At 50.0% G+C, this 22,520-nt stretch overlaps 1 protein-coding gene across 6 annotated transcripts in view; it reads left to right on the forward strand.

The window, feature by feature from the left end:
• Positions 1–510: 510 nt before the first annotated feature.
• Positions 511–22,520, forward strand: part of GRAMD2A (GRAM domain containing 2A) — a gene marked incomplete at its 3' end in the record, with an annotated part of 37,662 nt that continues 15,652 nt past the window's right edge. For 3 of the 6 annotated variants that reach the window (XM_084782685.1, XM_084782686.1, XM_084782688.1), the window contains exon 1: positions 511–632. In XM_084782685.1, the coding sequence (XP_084638811.1) occupies positions 592–632 (41 nt within the window). In that variant the 5' untranslated portion in view covers positions 511–591. The other 3 variants (XM_084782687.1, XM_084782690.1, XM_084782691.1) reach the window with 3 other exon arrangements.

Here is a 22,520-nt window from a genome sequence, read left to right on the forward strand (position 1 = left end):
GCTTCCCAGCCATGGCTGCTATGGTCCCACCAGATCACCAGGGCACTGGAAAAGCTGAGCCTTTGGGTATATAAGTGGTGGTGAGTAGGCGGGGCAGGAGCTCAGCCAGAACCTGTAGTGTATATACTTAGGTGGCCGGCTCCTGCAGTAGAGATCCCCCTCAAGGCCACGTGGGTTAAGTCCTTGCTTGATAACCTCACAGAACTCTCAGGCCACAAGCACAAGGGTCTCTGATTTCTTGTTGCTCTCTGGGCAAGGTGGCCAAGTGACCCAGTAGGGAGACTGAGGCCTATGAAATAGAGAAGTTGAAGCACCAAGCTCAGGAAGCTGAAGGGGCGGGAACCGAAGAGCCCTGAGGGGACACCTAATGATAGGATGCTGTAGCTTCTGGAACCTCCCAATTGTGAAGACCGGCCGGCAGCTGGGGCCTTACCTGGGCGGCCTGGGAACGGGGAAGAATCCACCAATGAGCTGGGCTCATCCTGCGCGAGCTGCCAATTGGCGGGTGGGGGCGGGCCTTTCCGTGGATGGGCGGGCCCCGGAGGGCACAGGGTCTGGCGCACGGCTTTCGGGCTCCGAGAAGGCGCTGGAATGACCGCTCTGAGCCGTAGCGAGCCTGTCGAGGCGGCCAGGTAAGGGCGGCGTCCCGGAGCTCCGGGTTCCGGAGGCTGCGGTGAGGGCCTGCGTGTCTCTGGGAGCCCACGCCTAGGCGCCTTCTGCCTGCGGGCGGGACACTCCGATCAAGCCGCGCCGCCGGGCTGTGAGGTACGCGCGCCCCGTGCGTTGTGTCCGAGGGTCGGTCTTGATGGCTTCGGGCGAGCGGAAGACGAGCTCCTGGGTTCACTCCCTGCCGGCCACCTTCGAGGTCCATTCATTTGTGTTTTCATTCATTTTTCACCATAACGACCCCCGAGTCCTGGTTGTCTCTACGCCCAGGTGTTCCCCTGCGGGCCCCTGCAAGATGAGCTCCTCTCCTCTCCTCCCCTCTTCCCCCACCTCTCCCCTCTCCCAGCGGAATCTACTCTTGGAGCACACGCGGCTGCCCCGGAGGCAGCATGGAGCTGTCCCAGCACGACTCGGCCGCACCCGGTGCTCCAGGCCCGGGCGGGCTGGGGCCAGTCTCCAAGCCCTGAGAGCTGGTCCAAAGTCGACCTGGGAGGAAAGGAAAGTTCTTGCAGGAGGAGGAGGAGAGTAAAGGGGGGAGAGAAGACACGAGGTGTCATGGAGATGACTTCACGAATGGTAGCTGTAAACCAGGAATGTAATATTTACCTAGCATGTACAAGGCCCTGTATTGGATCTTCAGCACCACGTACACCAGATGTTGGTGAGGCACACCTACAGTCTCAGCACAGTATCCAAGATGGTTTATGCTTGCTAGCCTCTGGGAAGCTTGTGGATCATGCTGGACCACTTAATGAATTCAGGTCCAGCCTGAGTGGGGGAAAGCTGCAGCCCGTTGATGAAAGTGTAAATTCCTACTCCCACCCAGTCCCAAGCCTGCACAATCTGGCACCCCTGGCCAGCCAGGATGGACTAGGTAGGACAAATGTGATCTTGTTCCCACGTCAGCCTTGGGTACACGAGGCTGTAGATTTAGCGGCTCAGTCTTCTAAGGTCTTGAGGCAGTGGGGTGTCCAGGTAACTATTACCTGCCTCCAACCTCAACATACACGATTGTGTAAAGGTGCCCCCTCCTTGCAGAGATCTGACAAGCTGGATGTCATTGCTCACTTGGTAACTCTGAACACCCCTACGGCAGTAAAAGTATTGCCAGAGAAGATGGGTAGAGGGTATCACCGCCCTGGGTAACCGCTCCAGAGTCCTCTCATCCGGCCACGCAGCTTATAGTTTGGTAGTGGGTGTTCTCGGTGGGTACCTTAGGGCAAATGAGTAGGTCCAGAGGGCAAAGGGTTGCGGCTTGCGGAGCATTCAGGAGGTGTCTGCTGGGGCCGAAATGGAAGTTTCTCTCAACTTCCCAGAGGACAAGGATTTTTCTAGATGTCCCAGAGACTTCAGTCTGGGCCTCATCCTGGCCTTTCTGTTGGTGCTTGCTTTCAATTTCTGGCCTCAGGTGGGCCCTCCAAACTTTATTCGGGATTGGAAATACCTGTGTGCTGATTCATTCATTGGGGGGGGGGGGGGATGTTCTGGTGACCTTCCACGGGCAAAGATGACAGTGTTCAGGACGGTTTATGCCTGCTGGCTTCCAGGGAGCTAGCTCCTCCGTGATTTGCTAGTGCCTGTCAAGGTGACTCCACCCAGCCCTTAAGCTGGCTAAGCCGTTTGCTTCAGCTGCTGAGAGACACGTCGCCTATTTATAATACGGACCTGAGTTGCTGCACTGGGAGTCCCGAGTGTTGCTCCCATTTTGCTGTGACTTGGAACAAATCACTTCCCTCCCCAGGTCTGCTTTACCATAAAGTAAGAAGAGACACGGCTTAGGCTCCCCTAAAGACCCCTGCACACAGACAGTCAGGGCTTCTGCTAGTTAACACATTGCCGCCTCCACGTCTGAAGGTGTCTGGGTTCTTCCCCTGGCTTTCCCTTTGCTGTGACATGCCTCGGAAGCCCATCGCGGCAAGAAGGGTCTAGCGTCTGAGACTGGAAAATAATGTGTTCATCCTTCCCTGAGGAGGGAAGACCAGTTTCCCTTCGTCTCCGCCGTAATCGTGAGAGAGGCCGGGCGTGGCCTCCGCACCTCTTCACATGGGCTGTGGGGCATCCATCACTTATAGTCTCTAACCTCTAAGCTGTGATTAATTCTCCTCACTGTTTACGAATGTAGGGGAAGGTGGGGATCAGGGCAGATGGCCCCAAGAATGAGTTTCCTGAGGCTAGGGAGATGGCACAGTAGATAGTACCATCGTTGCTTAAGCATGAGCTCCTGAGTTCCAGCTGGGTGTGGCCACTTGCCTGTGTGCGGAACCCCAGCACTGTAGAAGGGAGAGATAGAGACGTCACCGCGGCCTTGCTGGCTGCCAGCCTAGCTCCAGGTTCAGTGAGAGAGAGACCCTGTCTCAAGGAAATAAAGTGGAGAGAGCGATAGAACAGGACATCATCTGGCCTCTTTGGATGTGCACAGATACGCACGTACAACACACATACAGGGATGAGCTTCCTATCTGACTAAGAGCTAGCAGTTCCCCCTAGGGTGTGCCTGCATGCTGTGGCAGTGTGCATTAGTCTTAAGCACTTGAAAGGGTCTGTTTCCCCTCCCCCTCTTCTTCCCACATCTGCCCTTTTTTGTGTGTGTTAGTTGAGAAATGCTTGGTTAGAATTTAGAGTTAGAAAAAAGAAAAAGAATGTAGAGTTAGTTTGAATAACTTGTAGTAACTGAATCAACTTTTTAAAAAAAGATTTATTTATTTACTATGTATACAGGGTTCTGCCTGCATGGACACCTGCACACCAGAGGAGGGCACCAGATCCCATTATAGATGGTTATGAGCCACTATGTGGTTGCTGGGAATTGGACTCAGGACCTCTGGAAGGTTCTTAACCTCTGAGCCATCTCTCCAACCCCCTGAATCGATTCTTATATCCTTGTTCTTAATATTTCCTCAGTGATGTTTAGACTTAACATTAGACTGTCTGTCTGTCTGTCTGTCTTAAAGTACCACGGATCATCTCCAGGGCAAGGCAACTGCTCTTCTACTAAGCTACACCCTCAACTCTTTCAGAAATTTTATTTTATTTATTATTGATTTTTTCAGACAAGGCCTGGGCTAATCTCATACATGATATGTAGCTAAAAATGACCTTGAACTCTTATTTACTTTTTTTTTTTTTTTTTTTTTGGTTTTGGTTTTTCAAGACAGGGTGTTTGTTCTCTGTGTATCCTTGGCTGTCCTGGACTCCCTTTGTAGACCAGGCTGGCCTCGAACTCACAGCGATCCTCCTGCCTCTGCCTCTGCCTCTGCCTCCCGAGTGCTTGGATTAAAGGCATGCACCACCACCTCTGGCAAAGGAAAATTTGGGGGGAGTTAGTCTCTCCTTTCCACCGGAAATCCTCAGAATTAAACTGAGACCACCAGGCTTGCAAGGCACGCAGGCATCTTTGCCAGGGGATCTTCCCAGCTTCCTCACCAGCCTGGCTTTGAACTCTTGGTCCTCCACCTCAGAAGTTCTGGGATTACAGACTTGTACCATACAGCCGGTTTGCCAGCCCTTTATAAAAGAAATTTTTTAAAAAGTTTTACTGGTTTTTATAAATTCATCAGACTGTCCTTGAACTGCCTCTTGAGCAGCTGGGATTACAGGCTTACACCACTAAGACCAGCTTGGAACTTATTTATTTATTTATTTGGTTTTTTGAGACAGAGTTTCTCTGTGTAGCTTTGGCTGTCCTGGAACTCACTTTGTAGACCAGGCTGGGCTCAAACTCACAGAGATCCACCTGCTTCCCAAGTGCCACCACGGCCCGGCAGGAACCTTTTTTTTTAAGTGGAAATAAAAAGCACTTACAGAATTTGTTTAAGTCTCACGTGAATTGCTTCCCTTCTTCATGTGCTGACAGTAAATCAAAGGTTTATTAAATGGTTGTCAAAATCTTTCTGGTATTTCCTTTCATCAGCTCCCTCTTTTCTCTGACTGAGGGTCAGTGGCAACCTTGGTTTGCCTGGGCAGACAACTCTCTCTGGTCATAAAACCGGTCTTTTCTCTTTTTTCAACTTGTCTTCGAATTAACCCAAATGACTCAAACCCTGCCAATGTCACTCAGGCCACACAGAACATTATTCACATTATCATCATTATTGGAGCCTTTTTGTTTTTCTTTGGTGGTGCTGGAGGATCTAAACCAGGGATTCATACACTCTCAACATTCATTTTACCACTAAACTATGCCCCAAGCTCCAAAAATAACTTTTGAACCTTGAAGGGCTACTCAGAAATTTGTTTTATGGTAAGTCAGTGACATTCAGAATCACAAGGCTTCCTTTGTTATCAAACACACTGAAAATCTTTCTATGTTTGATTTTTTTTAATTTTTGAGAGTGTGTGTGTGTGACAGACAGACAGACAGACAGACAGACACACACACACACATACACACACACACAGAGAGAGAGAGAGAGAGAGAGAGAGAGAGAGAACGCCTCCTTTTGTCTCAGCCACACAAACACTGAGATTTCAGGCATAAGTCACATTGCCTGACCCCCAGTCTCTTGGTGGTGGTTACAGTAATGTTGAGGCTGAGGAGTAGGCTCAGCAGTTGAGAGCACCGGCTGCTCGTCCAGAGGACTCAGGCTTGTTCCCAGCACCCAAGTGGTGGCTCCGCAACCATCTTTAACTCCAGTTGCAGAAGATATAATGACATCTGCCTTTTACAGGCACCAGGCTTGCAAGGAGTACACAGACAGACAAATACATGCAAGCAAAACACCCATGCAAATAAATTAATGTATATGTGTGTGCATATAAAATGTATATTCAGACTTCTGAATATTATATAAATTGCAAGTTGGATCTAGATCCCTGGCCGAGTAGGGAAGGTATTGTACACTTCAGGACACATCCAATGTCTGTGTCTATCCCTTTGGGTCATGTAAGTAGCCCTATTTCTTTAAAGACCAAGAGGATTGTGAATCTGCACGTCTTCGTTTGTCAGGTGGACTCTTTCTCTTCAAAGAAGGGTTCCCCTCTTTGATTATGTGACGATTCTGAGGATAGCTAGTACTGGGAAGGCAGATTAAATAAATTCTCGGCTCTTTCCTTTTATTTACTGGTTTTCAGGGGCTGGAGGTGCAGGTTAGGGGTTAAGAGCCCTGGCTGCTCTTCCAGAGGACCCAGGTTCAATTCCCAGCACCCATATGACAGCCTACAACTGTCTAACTCCAGTTCCAGGGGATCAGACACTGTCACACAGACATACATATAGTCAAAACACTAATACACAGAAAATAAATACATAAAATAAATTCTCAAAAAAAAAAAAACTGTTTACTGCTTTCCAGGAGTCATGAGATGGGTCTGTAGTATTCACCAGAGGTGGCCATCTTGTGTGTAATTATGGTCTCAGAGGCTTCAGCATACTGGGCCTATTGTGTCCATGATAAACAACATGCAGACTGGTACTCAAACTGCAGCATCTCTGAAGTTGGCCGATGAGTCTGTGCCTCCCTCCCTCATTTCTGGGAGGAAGAGATGTTTTAGGCTTATTTGTGCATTTCCTTCTTTGGAAATGCCACCTTCAGAAGCAGCCACCTCTCTAAGAAGCCCTGTTCCTTTTTCTGGGAAGGGCACTTAGAGACTGCAGTTGAGGCCCAGTGTTTATTTTTTACTTAGCATAATCAATTTCAGGGCCTGTATTTTGAATCTCTTTTACTGCTGATGAAACTTAAGGGTACTGTTGGCTAGACTCAGAAGCTAATAAAAAGTGGATGCTCTCCTCCCCAGGACCCAGGAGTTCACATGCCTACCCTGCAACCTGTGCCTACCCCAGAGGGATGTGGTTTACATCAGACCCATGGGTCTCAACCTGTGGGGCGTGACCCCTTTGGGGGTGGTCTCTTTCACAAGGGTCACACATCAGCTATCCTGCATATTGGATGTTTACAGTACTGCTCGTAACAGTAGCAGAATTACAGTTATGAACTAGCAAAGAGAATAATTGTATGGTTGGGGGTCACCACAGGAAGAGGAACTGTGTGGCTGGAGAGATGATGGCTCAGTGCTTAAGAGCACTGCCCGGGCGGTGGTGGCGCACGCCTTTAATCCCAGCACAGGTGGATCTGTGAGTTCAAGGCCAGCCTGGTCTGCAAAGCGAGTCCAGGACAGCCAAGGCTACACAGAGAGACCCTGTCTGTGTTTGTTTATGTTGTTTTCTTTTTTTTTTTGGCGGGGGGTGGGGGTGTCTTTTATATCATTTCTAGGTAGTAATCAGTGTGATACCACAACCACACAGATAGTCCCAAATTTTCAGAAAGATCTGGGTCTGAGGTCCTACTCTGCAAGTTTCACCCCTTAGCACCCGTTTGCTGTCTGTTAGACATTAACTCGTGGCTTTGTCAGAGATCCCCAGGCTACAGCGGCTGTGTAACCCACACAGCGTACGTGCTCACCCAGAGGTATCTTCTTCAAAGTGCCTCCAGCTTGGAGACTCTGATGATTCAGCGCCAGATCTGAGAACTTCCTCTGTCTTCCTTTTTAATGTGTAAAGGTCACTCGGCTTTAAGTTTTGCAGTGCTGAGGATAAACCTACGGCCTTGCACACGCCAGACAAGTGCCCTGCCGTTGGGCTACATCTCCAGGTGTCTCAGTCGGGGTTTCTGTTGCTGCGGTGAAATGCCGTGACAAAAGACAACTTGGAGAGAGAAGGGTTTGTTTCGGCTCACAGCTCTCACTCAGGTCACACTCCATCACTGAGGGAGGTCTGGGCAGGAACTCAAGGCAGGAACCTGGAGGTAGAGGTTGAACCAGAAACCGTGGAAGAATACCACTAGCTGGCCTGCTCCCCATAGCCTGCTCAGCCTGCTTTCTTATAGAACCCGGGACCACCTGCCTAGTGGTGCCCTACCTAAAAGGGCCTGGGCCTTCCTGCCTCAACCACTAATTAAGAAAATCTCTCACCAGCTGGAGAGATGGCTTAGCGGTTAGGAGAACTGGCTGCTCTTTCAGAGGGACCTGAGTTCAATTCCCAGCAACCACATGGTGGTTCACAACCATCTATAAAGGATCTGATGCCACCTCGGGCATGCATGAATATATTCAGACAAAACACTCATACATAATAAATAAAATTTTTTTAAAAAGAAAAGAAAAACCCCTCACAGGCTTCCCCAGTGGCAAGTCTTACAGAGGCATTTTCTCAATTGTGATTCCCTCTCTCAGATAACTATAGTTTATATAAAGTAAAACAAGCCAACCAAGACACCAGATCAAAAGTTTATTTGTTTTCATTATTTATTTTTAAGCAGTGTTTCTCTCTATACTCTTGGCTATCCTGGAACTCATTCTGTAGATCAGCCTGGCTTTGAACACACAGAGATACATCTACATCTCCCTCCAAATGCTGGGACTGAACGTGTGTACTGCCACACCCGGCCAAGGTTCATTTTTGTAAAAAATGTGTGTATATGTCTGTGTGTCTGTGGGGAGGGGAATATGCACTTGTACATGGGTGCTTCCGTGGCTAAAGACGTTGGATCCCCTTTGAGCTGGTGTTACAGGTGTTATAGATGCAAGGGAGCAAACAGACACATGTGCTGGGGACCCAGCTCTGCATCCCTTAACTGCTAAGCCATCTCTTCAGACCAAAGTCAATTTTTAAAACTAAGATTTTTATTTTGACATAATTGTAGATTCAAATAATTTTTATTTGTTTTGTGTTTGTTGTTTTTCTTTTCTTTTTTTTTTTAAGATTTATTTATTATGTACACAGTGTCCTGCCTGCATGTACACCTGCCCACCAGAAGAGGGCACCAGATCCCATTCTAGATGGTTGTGAGCCACCATGAGGTTGCTGGGAACTGAACTCAGGACCTCTGGGAGAGCAGGCTGTGCTCTTAACCACTATGCCATCTCTCCAGCCCCTTGTTTTGTATTTTTAAAGATTTATTTATTGGCCAGGTGGTAGTGGTGCACGCCTTTAATCCCAGCACTCAGGAGGCAGAGGCAGGCGGATTGCTGTGAGTTGGAGGCCAGCCTGGTCTACAAAGTGAGTCCAGGATGGCCAGGGCTACACAAAGAAACCCTGTCTCAAAAAAACAAAACAAAACAAAAAGATGTGCTTATTTATTTTATGTAGATGAGTGCTCTATCTTCATGTGTACCTGAAGGCCAGAAAGCAGCATCACATCCCAGTGTACATGGTTGTGAACCACCATGTGGTTACTGGGAATTGAACTCAGGACCACTGAAAGAGCAGACAGTGCTCTTAACTGCTGAGCCACTTCTCCAGCCCTGTTTCGTATTTTTAAATTGTTATGTGTTATTAGTGTGTGTGTGATGTGTGCATGTATGTGCCACAGCATGCATGCAGAAGTCAGGGGACAATTTGATTTGTTCTGTCCCAAGGATTGAACTCAGGTCATCAGGCATGTATGGTTTACCAGCCCTGTTTTTATTTTTGTTTTTGTTGTTTTTTGAGACAGGATTGGCCTGAAACTCCCTATGTATCCCAAACTAGCCTAGAATGTTCTACAATTTTGGCTCAGCCTCTCTAGTTCTGGGATTACAGGAGTGTCCCTCTTACAGTGGCTTTGTTCATTTCTCTGTTAGGTTGCCTAATGACTTGGATGTATTCATTGTATAATTTTTTTGTTTTGTTTTGTTTTTTTGTTTCTCTGTGTAGCCTTGGCTGACCTGGAACTCACTCTGTAGGCCAGGCTGGCCTCAATCTCAGCAATCCGCCTGCCTCTGACTCCCCAGTGCTGGGATTAAAGGCGAGTGCCACCACCACCTCCTGGCTCATTATATATATATATACATACTCTGTGTGTCCCATCTATGTATAACTCTTTTGTAAACCAGTAATGCCTTTAGTTTGTTCTGACACTTGGTTAAGGGAAACCTACACATCTTTTTTAAAAAAAAATTTTTCCCCCTTGGCTGTTCTTAAGCATATAGTCTTCCAGATCAAGTAAAATGTAGGGCCCTTTAGAGTCAACTCACTAAGAATTCATCTCTCCAGCCGGGCGTGGTGGTGGCGCACGCCTTTAACCCCAGCACTCGGGAGGCAGAGAGAGGCAGGCAGATCGCTGTGAGTTTGAGGCCAGCCTGGTCTACAAAGCGAGTCCAGGACAGCCAAGGCTAACACGGAGAGACTCTGTCTTGGGGGTGGGGAGGAGAAAGGAATTCATCTCTCCCTCAGTCCTCCCACTATGTAACCTAGCCTGACCTCCTGTCTTTCATGCCTCGTGATCCTCCTGCCTCAGCCTCATGAACGTGGTGATTCCAGGCATGAGCCACCACACCCCGGCAAGCTATGGATTTTTGTGTTGATCTTTAACATTTAGAATAGTAGTGAACTCTTAAGGCTAGGGGTGTAATTGGGAGGGGTGGTATAATTCTTACCTAGTATGTGTGAGGCATCCCAGTGGGCGGCCGGCATCTCTTATTGTGTCAGTTACGTGAGGTCAAGGAATTATAGTGTCTCTCTGTCTCTGTCTCTCTCTGTCTCTGTGTGTGTGTGTCTCTCTCTCTGTGTGCATGCACATGTGTGTTCTTGCTCACCTACATCAGAGGTCAAGTGTCTGCCTCAGTTGCTCTCCAGATTAAATTCAAGTCCTCATTCTTGCATGGCATGTGTTCTACCTACTGGGCTATCCCACCAACCCCTAGGGGTTTTGTTTGTTTGGGAGGACTTTGTTTTGTTATTTTAAATACTATCTAAAAACAATGATTTCTTTTAAATACATAAATCTTTATTTTTCTCACCTTTTGTGTAATAGCTAAAACCTTCATTTGTGTAATAACAGTGGTGAGATCTGGCCCTCACTAAGCTTTCAATCAATTAGACACTCTGGGGTGCTCCCTGGGGAAGAGGCCCCAGGACCCAGCAGCAAGCTGTTCAAGATTGGATCATTGGTCAGGAATCCGCCTGGGGAGCCACGTTGTCGAGAGCCTGCGGTAGGGTGTGGACTACAGCCCTGCCAGGGGCGTGCACAGTCGCGGCCAGCTGCCAGCTCTGGTGCTGGGCACCACTCCAGAAGCCGTGCGCAGCCTCAGCATCCAAGGGAGCCGGTTGGTGGGGACGCTGCTCCTGCCCTCACGTCAGGTCTCCCCACCTAAGAGCTATGCTATGCGCTACCAGCTCGACTCACCAACCGGCAGAGGGCTAGGCCGCGCCACACTGACGTGAGCAGTGTCGCTGCAGGCGCCGCCTTGGGAACCACTAAGTGTGGTACTGGAATTCTGGGTGGGGCTGCCACCAGGGACGGAAGGACCTTGGTTTTCCCAGTCCTTTCCAGGGCAGGGTTAGAAAAGATCCTTGTGGTTGGTGCATCCTTGGGGTGGAGGAGTGGCTGGTGGGTCGGGCGATGTGACCAGGCGGTGAGGCAGCACACTCGATTGCCTTTTCAGACTAGGAGAGAGGTGTACAGCCCTGTCCATCCCAGCAAGCATGTGGTCTCTTACTGGAAGTGAGGAGTGGCAAGCATCCCAGGCTGTTGTGGTGCTGAGCTGGCTGGTGGCCCGGTTTCCTCACATGTGGTCAGAGGCTCACTGTCCCTCCCAGTCACCAGTCTGGGAAAAAGGAAGGAGGAGCCCGGTCCATCCCAGCACCAAAGTGTCCTTGCAAAGGTCACCGGTCCACGTGTCCAACTTCGAGTTCTGTCCTTCACTCCTGCTGTTACTTACCCTCTGCAAACCTCAGTACTGTTTGTCCTGCCGCTGGCCCAGTCCTCCTCAGGAAATGCTTCTTTGTTTTCATGGCAACCCACACACCTGGAATTTTATATTTTTCTATTTGTTTTGTTTTTCCAGACAAGGTTTCTCTGTGTAGCCCTGGCTGTCCTGGAACTCAGAGATGACCCTCTCCCTGCCTTCTGGGTGCTGAGATTAAAAGCGAGCAAGAATCACAGCCACCATTGCCTGGCTTCTCCCCGCCCCCCCCCCCCATTTCTTAGTCCACTCTTTATAACCTAATTTTGGGGAATGCTCCTTTCTTTTCCTTCCACACATTCCTTAAATCCTGGGTCTCTCCTTCCTCCTTCCCTCCCTCCCTCCTTGTTTGCATTGAGATAGAATTTATACACCGTGGAATTTGTTTGTTTATTCGGTGCTAGGAATGCAACCAAGGGCCTTCTACACGCTAAGCACATGGACTATACAGCCAACTTGCCACCTGTCCAATTGAGTGATGTTTATAGCAGTCACACAGTTGTGTAACCAAGACCACTGTTTAACTCCAGACTGTTTGCCCTGCAAAGAAACTACATGTACCATTAGACATCACTCCCCATTTAGCCTTTCCTTGCCCCCCAGGAACTGCTAATCTGCTTTCTGTCTGTATGGATTTGGCGATTTGGTATTTTTTCCTTCCACATGTAACCACAGTGGTCCTTTGTGATGGTTTTCTTTCAGCAAACTGTATGTTAAAGATACTTTCACGGGAGTGGGAGAGATGGTTAGCCCAAGGCAGCTAGCTTGGGCTCCTATGCCTGCTTTAGCTGCCTCCCAACTGCCCATAACTGCAGCTCCAGGGTCTCTAACACCCTTTTCCTAATGCCTTTGCAGGCTCTGCGTTCCACCACCACTTTGTACACCTCTGACATCATTAAAAAAAAAATCCATTTACGGTTAGCATGTGTCAGTGTTTTTTGTTTGTTCTTTAATGATTGAAGAGAAATATTTTGTCTATTGACTGATGGACACCTAGGCTGTTTCATCTTTTGACTTTTCTGAATAATGCTGCTGCGAGCATTATGTGTCCATGTCTGTGTGTGGGTAAATGTGCATCTTAAGTGTCCACAGGCATCAGATTCTCCTGGCCTTGCAGGTGGTTGTGCTCTGTGTGATGTGGGGACTGGAGCGGGAACTCTGGTCCTCTGCAAGAGCAGTTCACGTCCTTAGCCACTGAGCCATCTCTCCAGTCTGGACATGCGCGTTTAATTCTCTATTGTATATTCCTAGGAATGTTTGCCAGGTTGTATAGTAACTTCAATGGTTTGAAGAACCGCCAAGTTGTTTTCCAAAATACCTACTGTTAGAATTCTGCTTCTGTCTGCCTACCTGTGATGTCATTGCCTACCTGCCATGGAGGCGTGGCCCTGCCCAGGGTATAAAAGGACTGACCTTCCTTGCCCCTCCCTCTTTTACCCTCTTCCTCTCTTACCCCTTCCCCCTTCCCCTCTCTCTCTCTCTCTCTCTCTCTCTCTCTCTTTCTCTCTCTCTCTCGTACCTCTGCCCTTTCCTTCTCCCCCCCCCCCATGCTCACTAAATAAACCTCATATAATCTAATATCTGTTGCCTAGCATCTGGTATCTTGTGCCTTATTTCATCTTATCTTAATTATAAAACCTACCCCATTTCACATTCCCACCAGATGGAAAGAAGGGTCCCGTATCTCCCCAGCCTCACCCTCACCCTCCATCAATGACAGTCTTCCAGGGGTGTGGGGTGGTGTGCTTTGTGGCTTTCCCTCATGATTAACGATGTTGATGACCTTTTTACATACTTACCAAGCATTTTTATCTTCTTTTGAGAAGTACTGAATCCAATATGTGATTCAAATATTATTGTTGAGTTGTAAGGGTTCTTTTTTAAATTGTTAAGCTAGGTGTGGTGGCACACTCCTTTAATCCCAGCACTTGGGAGGCAGAGGCAAGTGGATTTCTGTGAGTTCAAGGCCAGCCTGGTCTACATAGTGAGACCCTATCTCAAAATGAATGAATGGATGAATCGTGATTTAAGAAAGCCACATAACATAAAACTTAGCATCTTAGTCATTTTAAGGATACAATTTAGTGTTAAGATCCAGATGGTTCAGCAGGTCTGATGACCAGAATTCAATTCCAGGAAATCATAGGGTAGTGGAAAGAAAGAACCAACTCTCCGAGGTTATGCTCTGACCCCCCCACGTCTATCTATACACATAAATAAGTAAAAATATTTATACTTAAAACCCCAAAGTTGATAGTATACCTCCTTTCATTTACACCTCTTCTCCGGGTACCCATTGTTGTAAGGTAGAGGCTCTCACTGGGGCTCAGGGGGTCTATGCCATCCAGCTCTGGCCACCTCTCTGATCTCACCACTAACCACCTTACTGCTTACCAATACCCTCCAGAAACAGGGACTCTGGTATATGCCTCATGCAGTCCCACACCTCTGGCCTCCTGCCCTTTGACCTCTCTAATGACCTCTCTGCAGCCACCATCTCCCTTCCCCATCTGGTGAGCATCCAGAGGGAGATGAGCTGCCGGGCCTTACCGACTTTAGAGGAATCACCCTTGCTGTCCTCAGGTGAGCCCCGCTTCTCTTCTCTGACAGAATTTCTCCTGACACCGAGCTTTTCCTCAGGGCATACATTATGGACTATAATTATGTACTGGCTTATGTAAATATTTGCCTTCTTGTCTGCCTCCCTCGGCAGGCATGCTATGGGTAGTACCACCTTGCCTTCCTCCCTGGGACACACAGCACTTATCCAGAGCACAGGGAATAACAAGCATTCATTTTTCGGTTGGTATTTACAGGAGGAAGGCAGAAGGGAGACGGGAGGGCAGTCCTCTGAGCAAACTGCCAACCCCTTCTGGGACAGGAACCCTTTGACACAGAGGGTGGGTGGCCATCTGCAAATCACCTAGCTTCCTGGCTTCTGCTTTTTAACTCCTGAGTGGAGACTTTCTTGTCCCGGAAAGCAACAGTGGCTTCCTCAAAGCCCCCAAGCAGAAGTCGTAGCTCCTCCATCTCCACCCAGTCTCCCTCAGGACCCCAGGGCCTCACAGTCGCCTGTAGTTCTGAGCAGAGTCTGGCGAGCCCACAGGACCAGAGGGATTCTGAGATGGGCATTCTCAGACGCTAGAGTGGGCTCTGCTGGGCAGTCTCCATGGGTAAACAGAGCTGACTTGTCATTGGAGAGTAGCCACACCCCTGGCAGGCTGAATGAGGGCATCTATGTGGCCAAGGTTGTCTGTGCACCTCCCTTCTGAAGAGTGGCCACTTGGAATACAGGGGCGTTCTGTTTCTGACTGAATGCAAGTCTGTTTGTAGGACCTGAATGACCAGCTTCTTGTATGGAGATGGCCAGGTCCCAAGAAGCCTGCCAAAAAAAAGTGGTCTGTCATCAGGTCCAGGGGGCCCCAGTTCAACAGATGCTGCCCCAGCTGTGGGTACTGCTGGCTAGGCCAGCTGCCAGCCAGGCAGTTTGTAGAACTCACTGCCTGTGCCATGTGGTCCAGGCTCTGTAGGAAAGCCCGGGTGTCCTGTCAGGGGAGCTTCCCCATTTCAGCTGTTTGTCCCTGACCATTTCCCTAGTGACTGTTTTCACTCTGCAGGCCTTTGAGCTCTGTGCGGGACAGAAACAGCAATGGCTGTCCTCAAACTTCCAGTAGAGGGGGGAGCAGGGAGGCTGGCTTCTGAGCATGGCTGGGTAGTTGTATCTCTCCTGGCCAGCAGGTGGGAGCCCATCCCTGGTGCAGCCTTGGAACCAGACTGCCTTCTCCTGCAGGCTCCTGCTTTCTTGTGTTGCATGCCAAAGAAAAGATGTAGGCATGCAAGGCATGCGTGGAGTTTGTGGGTACACATGAGGCCCACTTGTGCCCCCACGTTGTTAATTCCTGCGGAGAGGGAACTGTACTTCTAGATATCCTTCAAGGAGCATGGTGGGATGCGGAGCCACAGCTCTCAGTGTGCCACTAAGGGATAGGAAGCCCAAAGGGCAGGACTATAAGAGACACTGCCCCCCTCCTTGGACTGCACTTTGACCCCTTTCAGATTATCACACAGCACATAAGCAAGAGGAATTTCTGCCCTGTTTTGTAGAGGCACAGGTTCTGAAGCAGGTGACAGGATCACCAGAGGTTCAAGGTACAGCCAGAAAGGTGCTGCCACTTCAAGTTTGTGTGAGCCCTGCATTTCTGAGCAAACTGTGCACACAGAGCAGCCCTTCAGGTGGGGGTGAAACTGCGCACACAGAGCAGCCCTTCAGGTGGGGGTGAAACTGCGCACACAGAGCAGCCCTTCAGGTGGGGGTTTTGTTTAGTTTGTGCACTGTTATTGAGCACTTACTGTATTATGAGGCTGGTTAAGTCCCTGGAATGTGAACACCACGAGTGGTTAAGACTCAGCCTGGAGATGGTTATATAAGCAGGCCGCGTAGCCCGGGAAGGTCTCTGGGCACAATGGAGATCATAATCATGCCTGTCCCTGGACACAGGTGCAGCTTCAGGGAGGACAAGGACAAGGGGATTCTGTCCTGGGTAAGAGCAGGCTGGCAGAGCATGAGGCAGCCAGAGCTGGAAGGAGGGTCATCAGCACCCTTCTTCGAACACCTCGCTGTGACCACCTCTGCCTCACAAGGAGCAGGCCGAGAGTCCAGACTTGGCTTTAGAGATCAGGAAACAAGGAAAAAGGGGTTTGAAGCTCATTAACCTCAAGTGGTCCAATCAGCCAAGCAGCGAGGGGCTTGCGGGGCAGGGCAGATCTGAGCTGAGGCAAGAGACACAGGCAAATATCTTGGCTGCCACAATAGGAAGATGGAGCCGGCCTTCTCAACTGTCACATCCGCTGGGCAGGAAGATATAGAGGTTTCTGAGTTCTCTGTGGGGAGAAGAAACTCCTGTTACTGTTAGAACGTGTTCTTGTTCAGCCAGTGTCCACCTCCCAGGTGCCCAAGCCTGCCCACGCCTGCTCCTCAGCTGCCCACACCTGCTCCTCAGCTGCCCACACCTGCTCCTCAGCTGCCCACGCCTGCTCCTCAGCTGCCCACACCTGCTCTTCGGCTGCTGCGTCTCCTTGCTTGGGTCTTTAAGTAAAGAAGAGAAAGACTGGGGACTGACTGTTTTGTTTTTTGAGACAGGTCTCTCTGTGTAGCCTTGGCTGTCCTGGACTCGCTTTGTAGACCAGGCTGGCCTCGAACTCACAGCAATCCACCTGCCTCTGCCTCCCGAGTGCTGGGATTAAAGGTGTGTACCACCACACCCGGAGGGGACTGTGTGTCTAGGGAACTCTACTCCCCAGAAGGGCTCTGGGTTGTCCCCTCAACTCCAGGATACCTCTGGTTTCTTTGCTATCCTCTCTCCTGGGGTCTCCTCAGGAATTGTGGCCTCACCCTGCATCCAGGGAAAGCTACAGGTGGGGCAGATTCTCGGGGCCCTGGAGTGCACAGGCTGTGTGCTACATTGAAAAGAGCCCCACTAGCTGGGGATGTGGCTCAGTTGGAAGAGTGCTTGCCTAGCATGCACGAAGCCCCAGGTTCTGTCTCCAGCACCACAGAAACTCGGTGTGGTGGCAAATGCCCGTAGATCCCAGCCACTTAAGTGGTAGAGGCAGAGGGACACGCGTTCAGATTCAAGGTTGTCCTTGGCTACTTAGTGAGTTGAGGCCACTTGGATACAAGAGACCAGGAAGGAAGGCCCACTGTTTGGACTGGTGTATGAATCAGCTCTGCCGTTCTCCAGGTACTCAGGTACGAGGGAGGGCCTTTAGCTGTAGCTCTAGGCCTCCGATGCTGCCTTCCGTCTTACAAGGCTAAGGCTGGACTGAGGGTCATATGGTAGGCAACCTTAGCCGGAACTGTTTACTGTCTCCCACAGACCACCTGAGGACGGGACACAGTTCCCTGGGCTAAGGAAGTTTGTCATGGCTTTCATGTGCCCTTCAGTCCTTTTCCTCTTCTTGGCCCTCGAGACTCATGCAGGTGTGACTATGACGTGGGGCTAGTTGTCAGATACCTCCATGGTGGTCCAGCGCTGTAAGGTCACAAGAGCCCAGCTGCTTTCCACCCTCCAGCCATGGAATGTAGGCAGGACTGCTTGCCCCACTTATGGCCTATACCTAACCTCTATGCCTGGCACATGGTTTTGGGGCAAACCTGGCCTGGAGGTAGAACTGGAAGTTAGTGGACAGCCAAGGGGAGCAGATCCCCTCCACTCTCCTAGACTGAAGGTCTGGCCGGTGCCCTGGTGTCCATACTCTGCTATCTCTTGCTCAGCTCTAGACCTCTCTCCAGGAACATCTGCACGGCCCTGCACGCACACCTTCCTCCAGGAACATCTGCAGGGCCCTGCACACACCCCTCCCTCCAGGAACATCTGCATGGCCCTGCACGCACACCTTCCTCCAGGAACATCTGCACAACTCGGCCCTGCACACACCCCTCCCTCCAGGATCATCTGCACAGCCCTGCACACACACCTCCCTCCAGGAACATCTGCACGGCCCTGCACACACCCCTCCCTCCAGGAACATCTGCACGGCCCTGCACACACACCTCCCTGCAGGAGCATCTGCACAGCTCGGCCCTGCACGCACACTTCCCCATCGTCTCCTGGTTCCCAGCTTGGACTCATTAGAAAGGGAATCTGACAAGTATCCCTTTACTCTTGGGAGGCTCCTGGCCAAGTGTAGATGGCGTTGCTTGGGTCTGGAGTATACATGTGGTTCTGACTGCTGCCGTGTGGTCTTTCCACAGTCTCCGGATAAAGAGCCTCTGTCTGCCACATACTCCTTTCATCTTAAAGCGTCCCTAAGCAATAAAAGGAAGCTGAGAACTTTCCTAGTCTAGGTGGCCCCAGACCCTTCTCCGGGCAGGGACTATGACTGACTTGACAAGTGCAGCTCCTCCTTGAGCCATTTTCCGGGGATGCTGAGTTGGGACAATGGGATTGGGACCTGCAGTTTACTACTCTTGCCCCATGCACCGGTATGTGTTTCAGCTGTGGGATCCCTCCTTCCGACCCAGTGCCCCCATCAGCAAAAGGCATAGTGATTTCCTCAGTACAACGTGCTGGCTAGTTGTGGCCTCAATAGAGCAACTACAGAATTATTTTTGCACAAGAAAGAAATTCCCTTTTATCTTCACATTTTAGCATATTTAAAAAATTTTTTTAAATTTAGTTTTAATCTATGTGCATTGATGTGAAAGTGTCAGATCTTGGAGTTACAGACAGTTGTGAGCTGCCATTTGGGTGCTGGGAATTGAACCCGGGTCCTTTGGAAGAACAGGCAGTGCTCTTAACCACTGAGCCAGCCCCCATTTTTAGCATATTAGTGACTCACCCCATTCCATACATGTTGTCCTATTTGTCCTCCAGGGGGCGTGCTCTTGCCAGCCCCTCTCTGGATTGTGTGGAGGACTGTGGCTTTGAGAGTACATAGGAAGATTCCCTGGAAGAATACCACGTGGCTCCAAGATAGCTTCTGCCACGTAGGAAAGACAACCTGTCATTTCCTTGGCAGAACATAGGAAATGGGCTGTGTGGCCTCAGCAGATGAGGGGAATCTCTAGTAATGGGGGGTGGGTCACCCTGTCTGGCCACAATGTGCCTGGACCTCAGTATGGTCAGGACCCTAGGTTCTCAGTCCAGAAGGGCTGACTGGCCTCAGAAAGGAGGCATCTTCCCCTGTGAGCCACAAAGAGAGGACTCAGCGGGCAGGGTTCTTCCAGTGGCTTCTTAACTCTGACTGTAGGTTTCAATTCACCTCAAAAGCCAGAAGCTGGGCTGGAGAGATGGCTTAGAGGTTAAGAGCACTGCCTACTCTTCCAGAGGTCCTGAGTTCAATTCCCAGCAACCACAAGTTGGCTCACAACCATCTGTAATGAGATCTGGTGCCCTCTTCTAGCCTGCTGGCATACATGCAGGCAGGATATTGTATAAGTAATAAATAAATAAATCTTTAAAACACACACACACACACACACACACACACACACACACAAAACAGAAGCTGAGCAGACACCTGCCTTGTGACTGAGCAATGCTGATGCTAAGTATTTACCCACAGGAGTGAACTTGTGTTCACAAGGCTGGCACCAGAGTTTTCATAATAAACCAAACCTGGAAAACTGCCCGAGCCTGTCATTAGTAAAAGGAAAGCAATACGTTATAGTCTATCCATACTATGGATAGCTACAGAATTGATAGCGAAAAATACAGTTCACAAATATAACACAGCATGTGCTAACTCCTTTGGAGTAGTGCTAGCTTAACATGCACAAGGTCTTGAGTTTAGGCCCTAATAGTGCGAAAGCTGGGCATGGTAGCATATAGTTGTAATGCCAGCCTGTAGGAAGGGGAGGAGGATCAGAAGTTCAAGGTCATTTTCAGCTACATAGCAAGTTCCAAGCCAGCATGGACCCTGTCTCAAAAAACCAAGACCCAAACATACACATATGTATGTGTGTATGTGTATGTGTGTATACACACACACACACATACACACACACACCTGTGGATGTGCCTTTCAGTCTTTCAAATGCACTTTTCAACCGGAAGGAGCAAAAATGGGTTCTGGGGCCAGGCGTGGTGGCGTACTTCTTTGATCTCAGCACTGATGAGGCAGAGGCAGACAGATCTCTGTGAGTTCAAGGCCAGTGGGTCTACAAAGCAACTTCAGGAAGCTAGGGCTATTACACAGAGAAACCTTGTCTAGAAAAACCAAAAAAGGGGGGGGAATGAGGGGTTTCGGGGGGGGGGCTGGTTTGTGTTTTTGAAATGTGTTGGTCTACTGTAGGTGATGATGCACGCCTTTAGTCCCAGCGCTCAGGAGGCAGAGGCTGGCCTGATTTATATAGTGAGTTCCAGGACAGCCAGAGCTACATAGAGAGACTCAGTCTGGGGGAGGGGTGGGGAGAAAAGTGTTGGACTGTACACGTCCTTTGCTTTATGTAAATTACACTTCAATAGCAACCTAAAAATAGTCATTTAAGTACCCCTCTTAGAGACCCGACGTAACTGCTCTTAAACAGGGACCGGACATCCTTCGCTCCTTTTCTCTTTTCACTTTTATGTATATCTGTGTCATGTGTGTTGACACAGATGCACACATTGTGTGCACACACTGTGCGATGTGGAGGTCATAAGGCAGCTTCCGGTGTCAGCACTGCCCTTCCACCGTGTTTGCGACAGGCTCTTTTTATTTTATTTTATTTTTTATTTTTATTTTCTGGTGGGTCACTTCTGTCATAAGCCAGGCTAGCTGATCCCCAAACTTCAGAGGATTCTCCCGTCTCAGCCTCTCAGAGTCCTAGAGCTAGTGGTGAGCTCTGTGTGGGTCCTGAGGGTTCGAACTCAGATCCCCAGGCTTGTGTGCCAAATGCTTTACTCACTGAGCTGTCTTCCCAGGCCTTTTAAAAAATAAATATAGCTCAGACTATCCTTAAACACAGTATATATTGCAAGATAGCCTCGAACTCACCATCATCCTGCCTTAGCCTCCCCAGCGCAGGAATTATGGACCCGTACAACCGCAGCAGTGATGTTTATCCCCTCACTCCAAAGCCCTGCTGGTGATTCTAATACGAATGTGGTTAGTAGACGCCACATTCATGCTAACAGGAGGTGTCTTTCCTGCTAGGTGGGAGCTGAGCTGAGACATGAGGGTGGGGTGGAGAGACCCGGGAGATGTGGAACTACAACATGGCAGAACCCCAAGCCCAGGTAGCTAAGCCTTGGCTTTTGAAGTTCCATCCAGGCCAGAAGTCTACCAGCCTTCTTGTCCCTCGAGGCTGCTTCCATGCCTTTTGGATTTGTCCTGTCAGGGGCCTGTGTGGTGATGTGGCCTTTGTCTGAGGAGAGCAGTGTGGTAGGCAGCTCTCTCCTTGGAGACCACAGAGGCTTAGCGTCTTGGCTGCCTACAGAGGTGGCATTGGCACCGGGCCTGGCTTTGAGAAGAGTTGGAGGGACCCACAGGGAGCTCAGTGTCTCAGAAGCCCACAAGAAGTCAACCTGGGAGAATGTGGGTACCTTAGTAGGGGACCGCTCGCACTGGGAGCTGTGGGGGAAGAGCCCCACCTGTGACCACTCGGGCCCTGCTGGTTCAGGGGCTCAGGGCCTGGCTGAGAGATTTCAGCTTTGCATTAGCCATGGTGCACAGCTACTGCCAGAGGCTCAGCTGAGACCTGGAGGGAGGGAGGAGCTCTGCTCTGAGTTTAGGAAAGATCAGGGCAGGGAAGGGGCTGGTGCTTGGGGAAGCACAGACAGCCTGGAGGAGCGCTGCCTAGTACAATGGAGGCTGCAGTGTCTGCCTGTACCTCATATTGGCTAGTGATGGTCCTCCTCTCCTTCTCCGTCTCCTATTCCTCCTCCTCCTCTTCCTCTTCTTCTTCCTCACTCTTCTCTCCTACTCTTCCTCCTTGTCTTTTTTCCTCTCCTCCCCCCCATCTTCTCCTCCTTATTTTCTCTCCTCCGCTCCCTTTTCCCTCTATGTTAGGGACAGTATCTCACTCATGTCCCGGCTGGCCTGGGACTCAATATGCAGCCAAGGATGCACTTGGATCCTTGTCTCGATGCCTCCGCTTCCCAAGTGCTAGGATTACAGGCCTGCACACTCCGCCTGGCTGCCTAGTTCTCTTTATGCGTCTGTGCGCTTTTCATGTCCCTCTTGATCAGTCAAGCAGGGTAGGCTCAGTGACTCCTAGTGCCAGGCCTGGACGGTCGGCCTCCCCCACAGACCAGAACTCCTGGGAGGAAGGCTCCAGCGTGGGTAAGCTTGCCAGCCCCGTTCATCCCTTCTCTTCCTTTCCCGTGAGGTACCACTTATTCTCTGACTTATTCTGACTGCTTTCCTCCTCTTCTTCTCTTCCCTCCTTTGGGGTCAAGAAGCACTCATGCTCTCTCTGTATTCCTCTCTGTCTCTGCTCCCTGCCTCCCTTCAGCAAACACTGAGTGCTGGGGTGTTCCGGGGTGCAGACACACCTGCCTTACAGCCCAAAGTCAACTGAGGAAGGAAGACATGGAAACAAAGCAGCAAAGGCTGTGTGTGTGTGTGTGTGTGTGTGTGTGTGTGTGTGTGTGTGTGTGTGTGTGTAAGGCACATAGACGAGGGAGGGAGGGAGCCAATAAGGGAAGTGGACCATCCACACAAGGGGAGGCATTTGAACTGATGGTTCAGAGAAGACCCCAAACTCTCCA

This window comes from Acomys minous, assembly GCF_964271855.1.
Source record: "Acomys minous genome assembly, chromosome: 5".
In the NCBI taxonomy this organism is placed as follows: Eukaryota; Metazoa; Chordata; class Mammalia; order Rodentia; family Muridae; genus Acomys; species Acomys minous.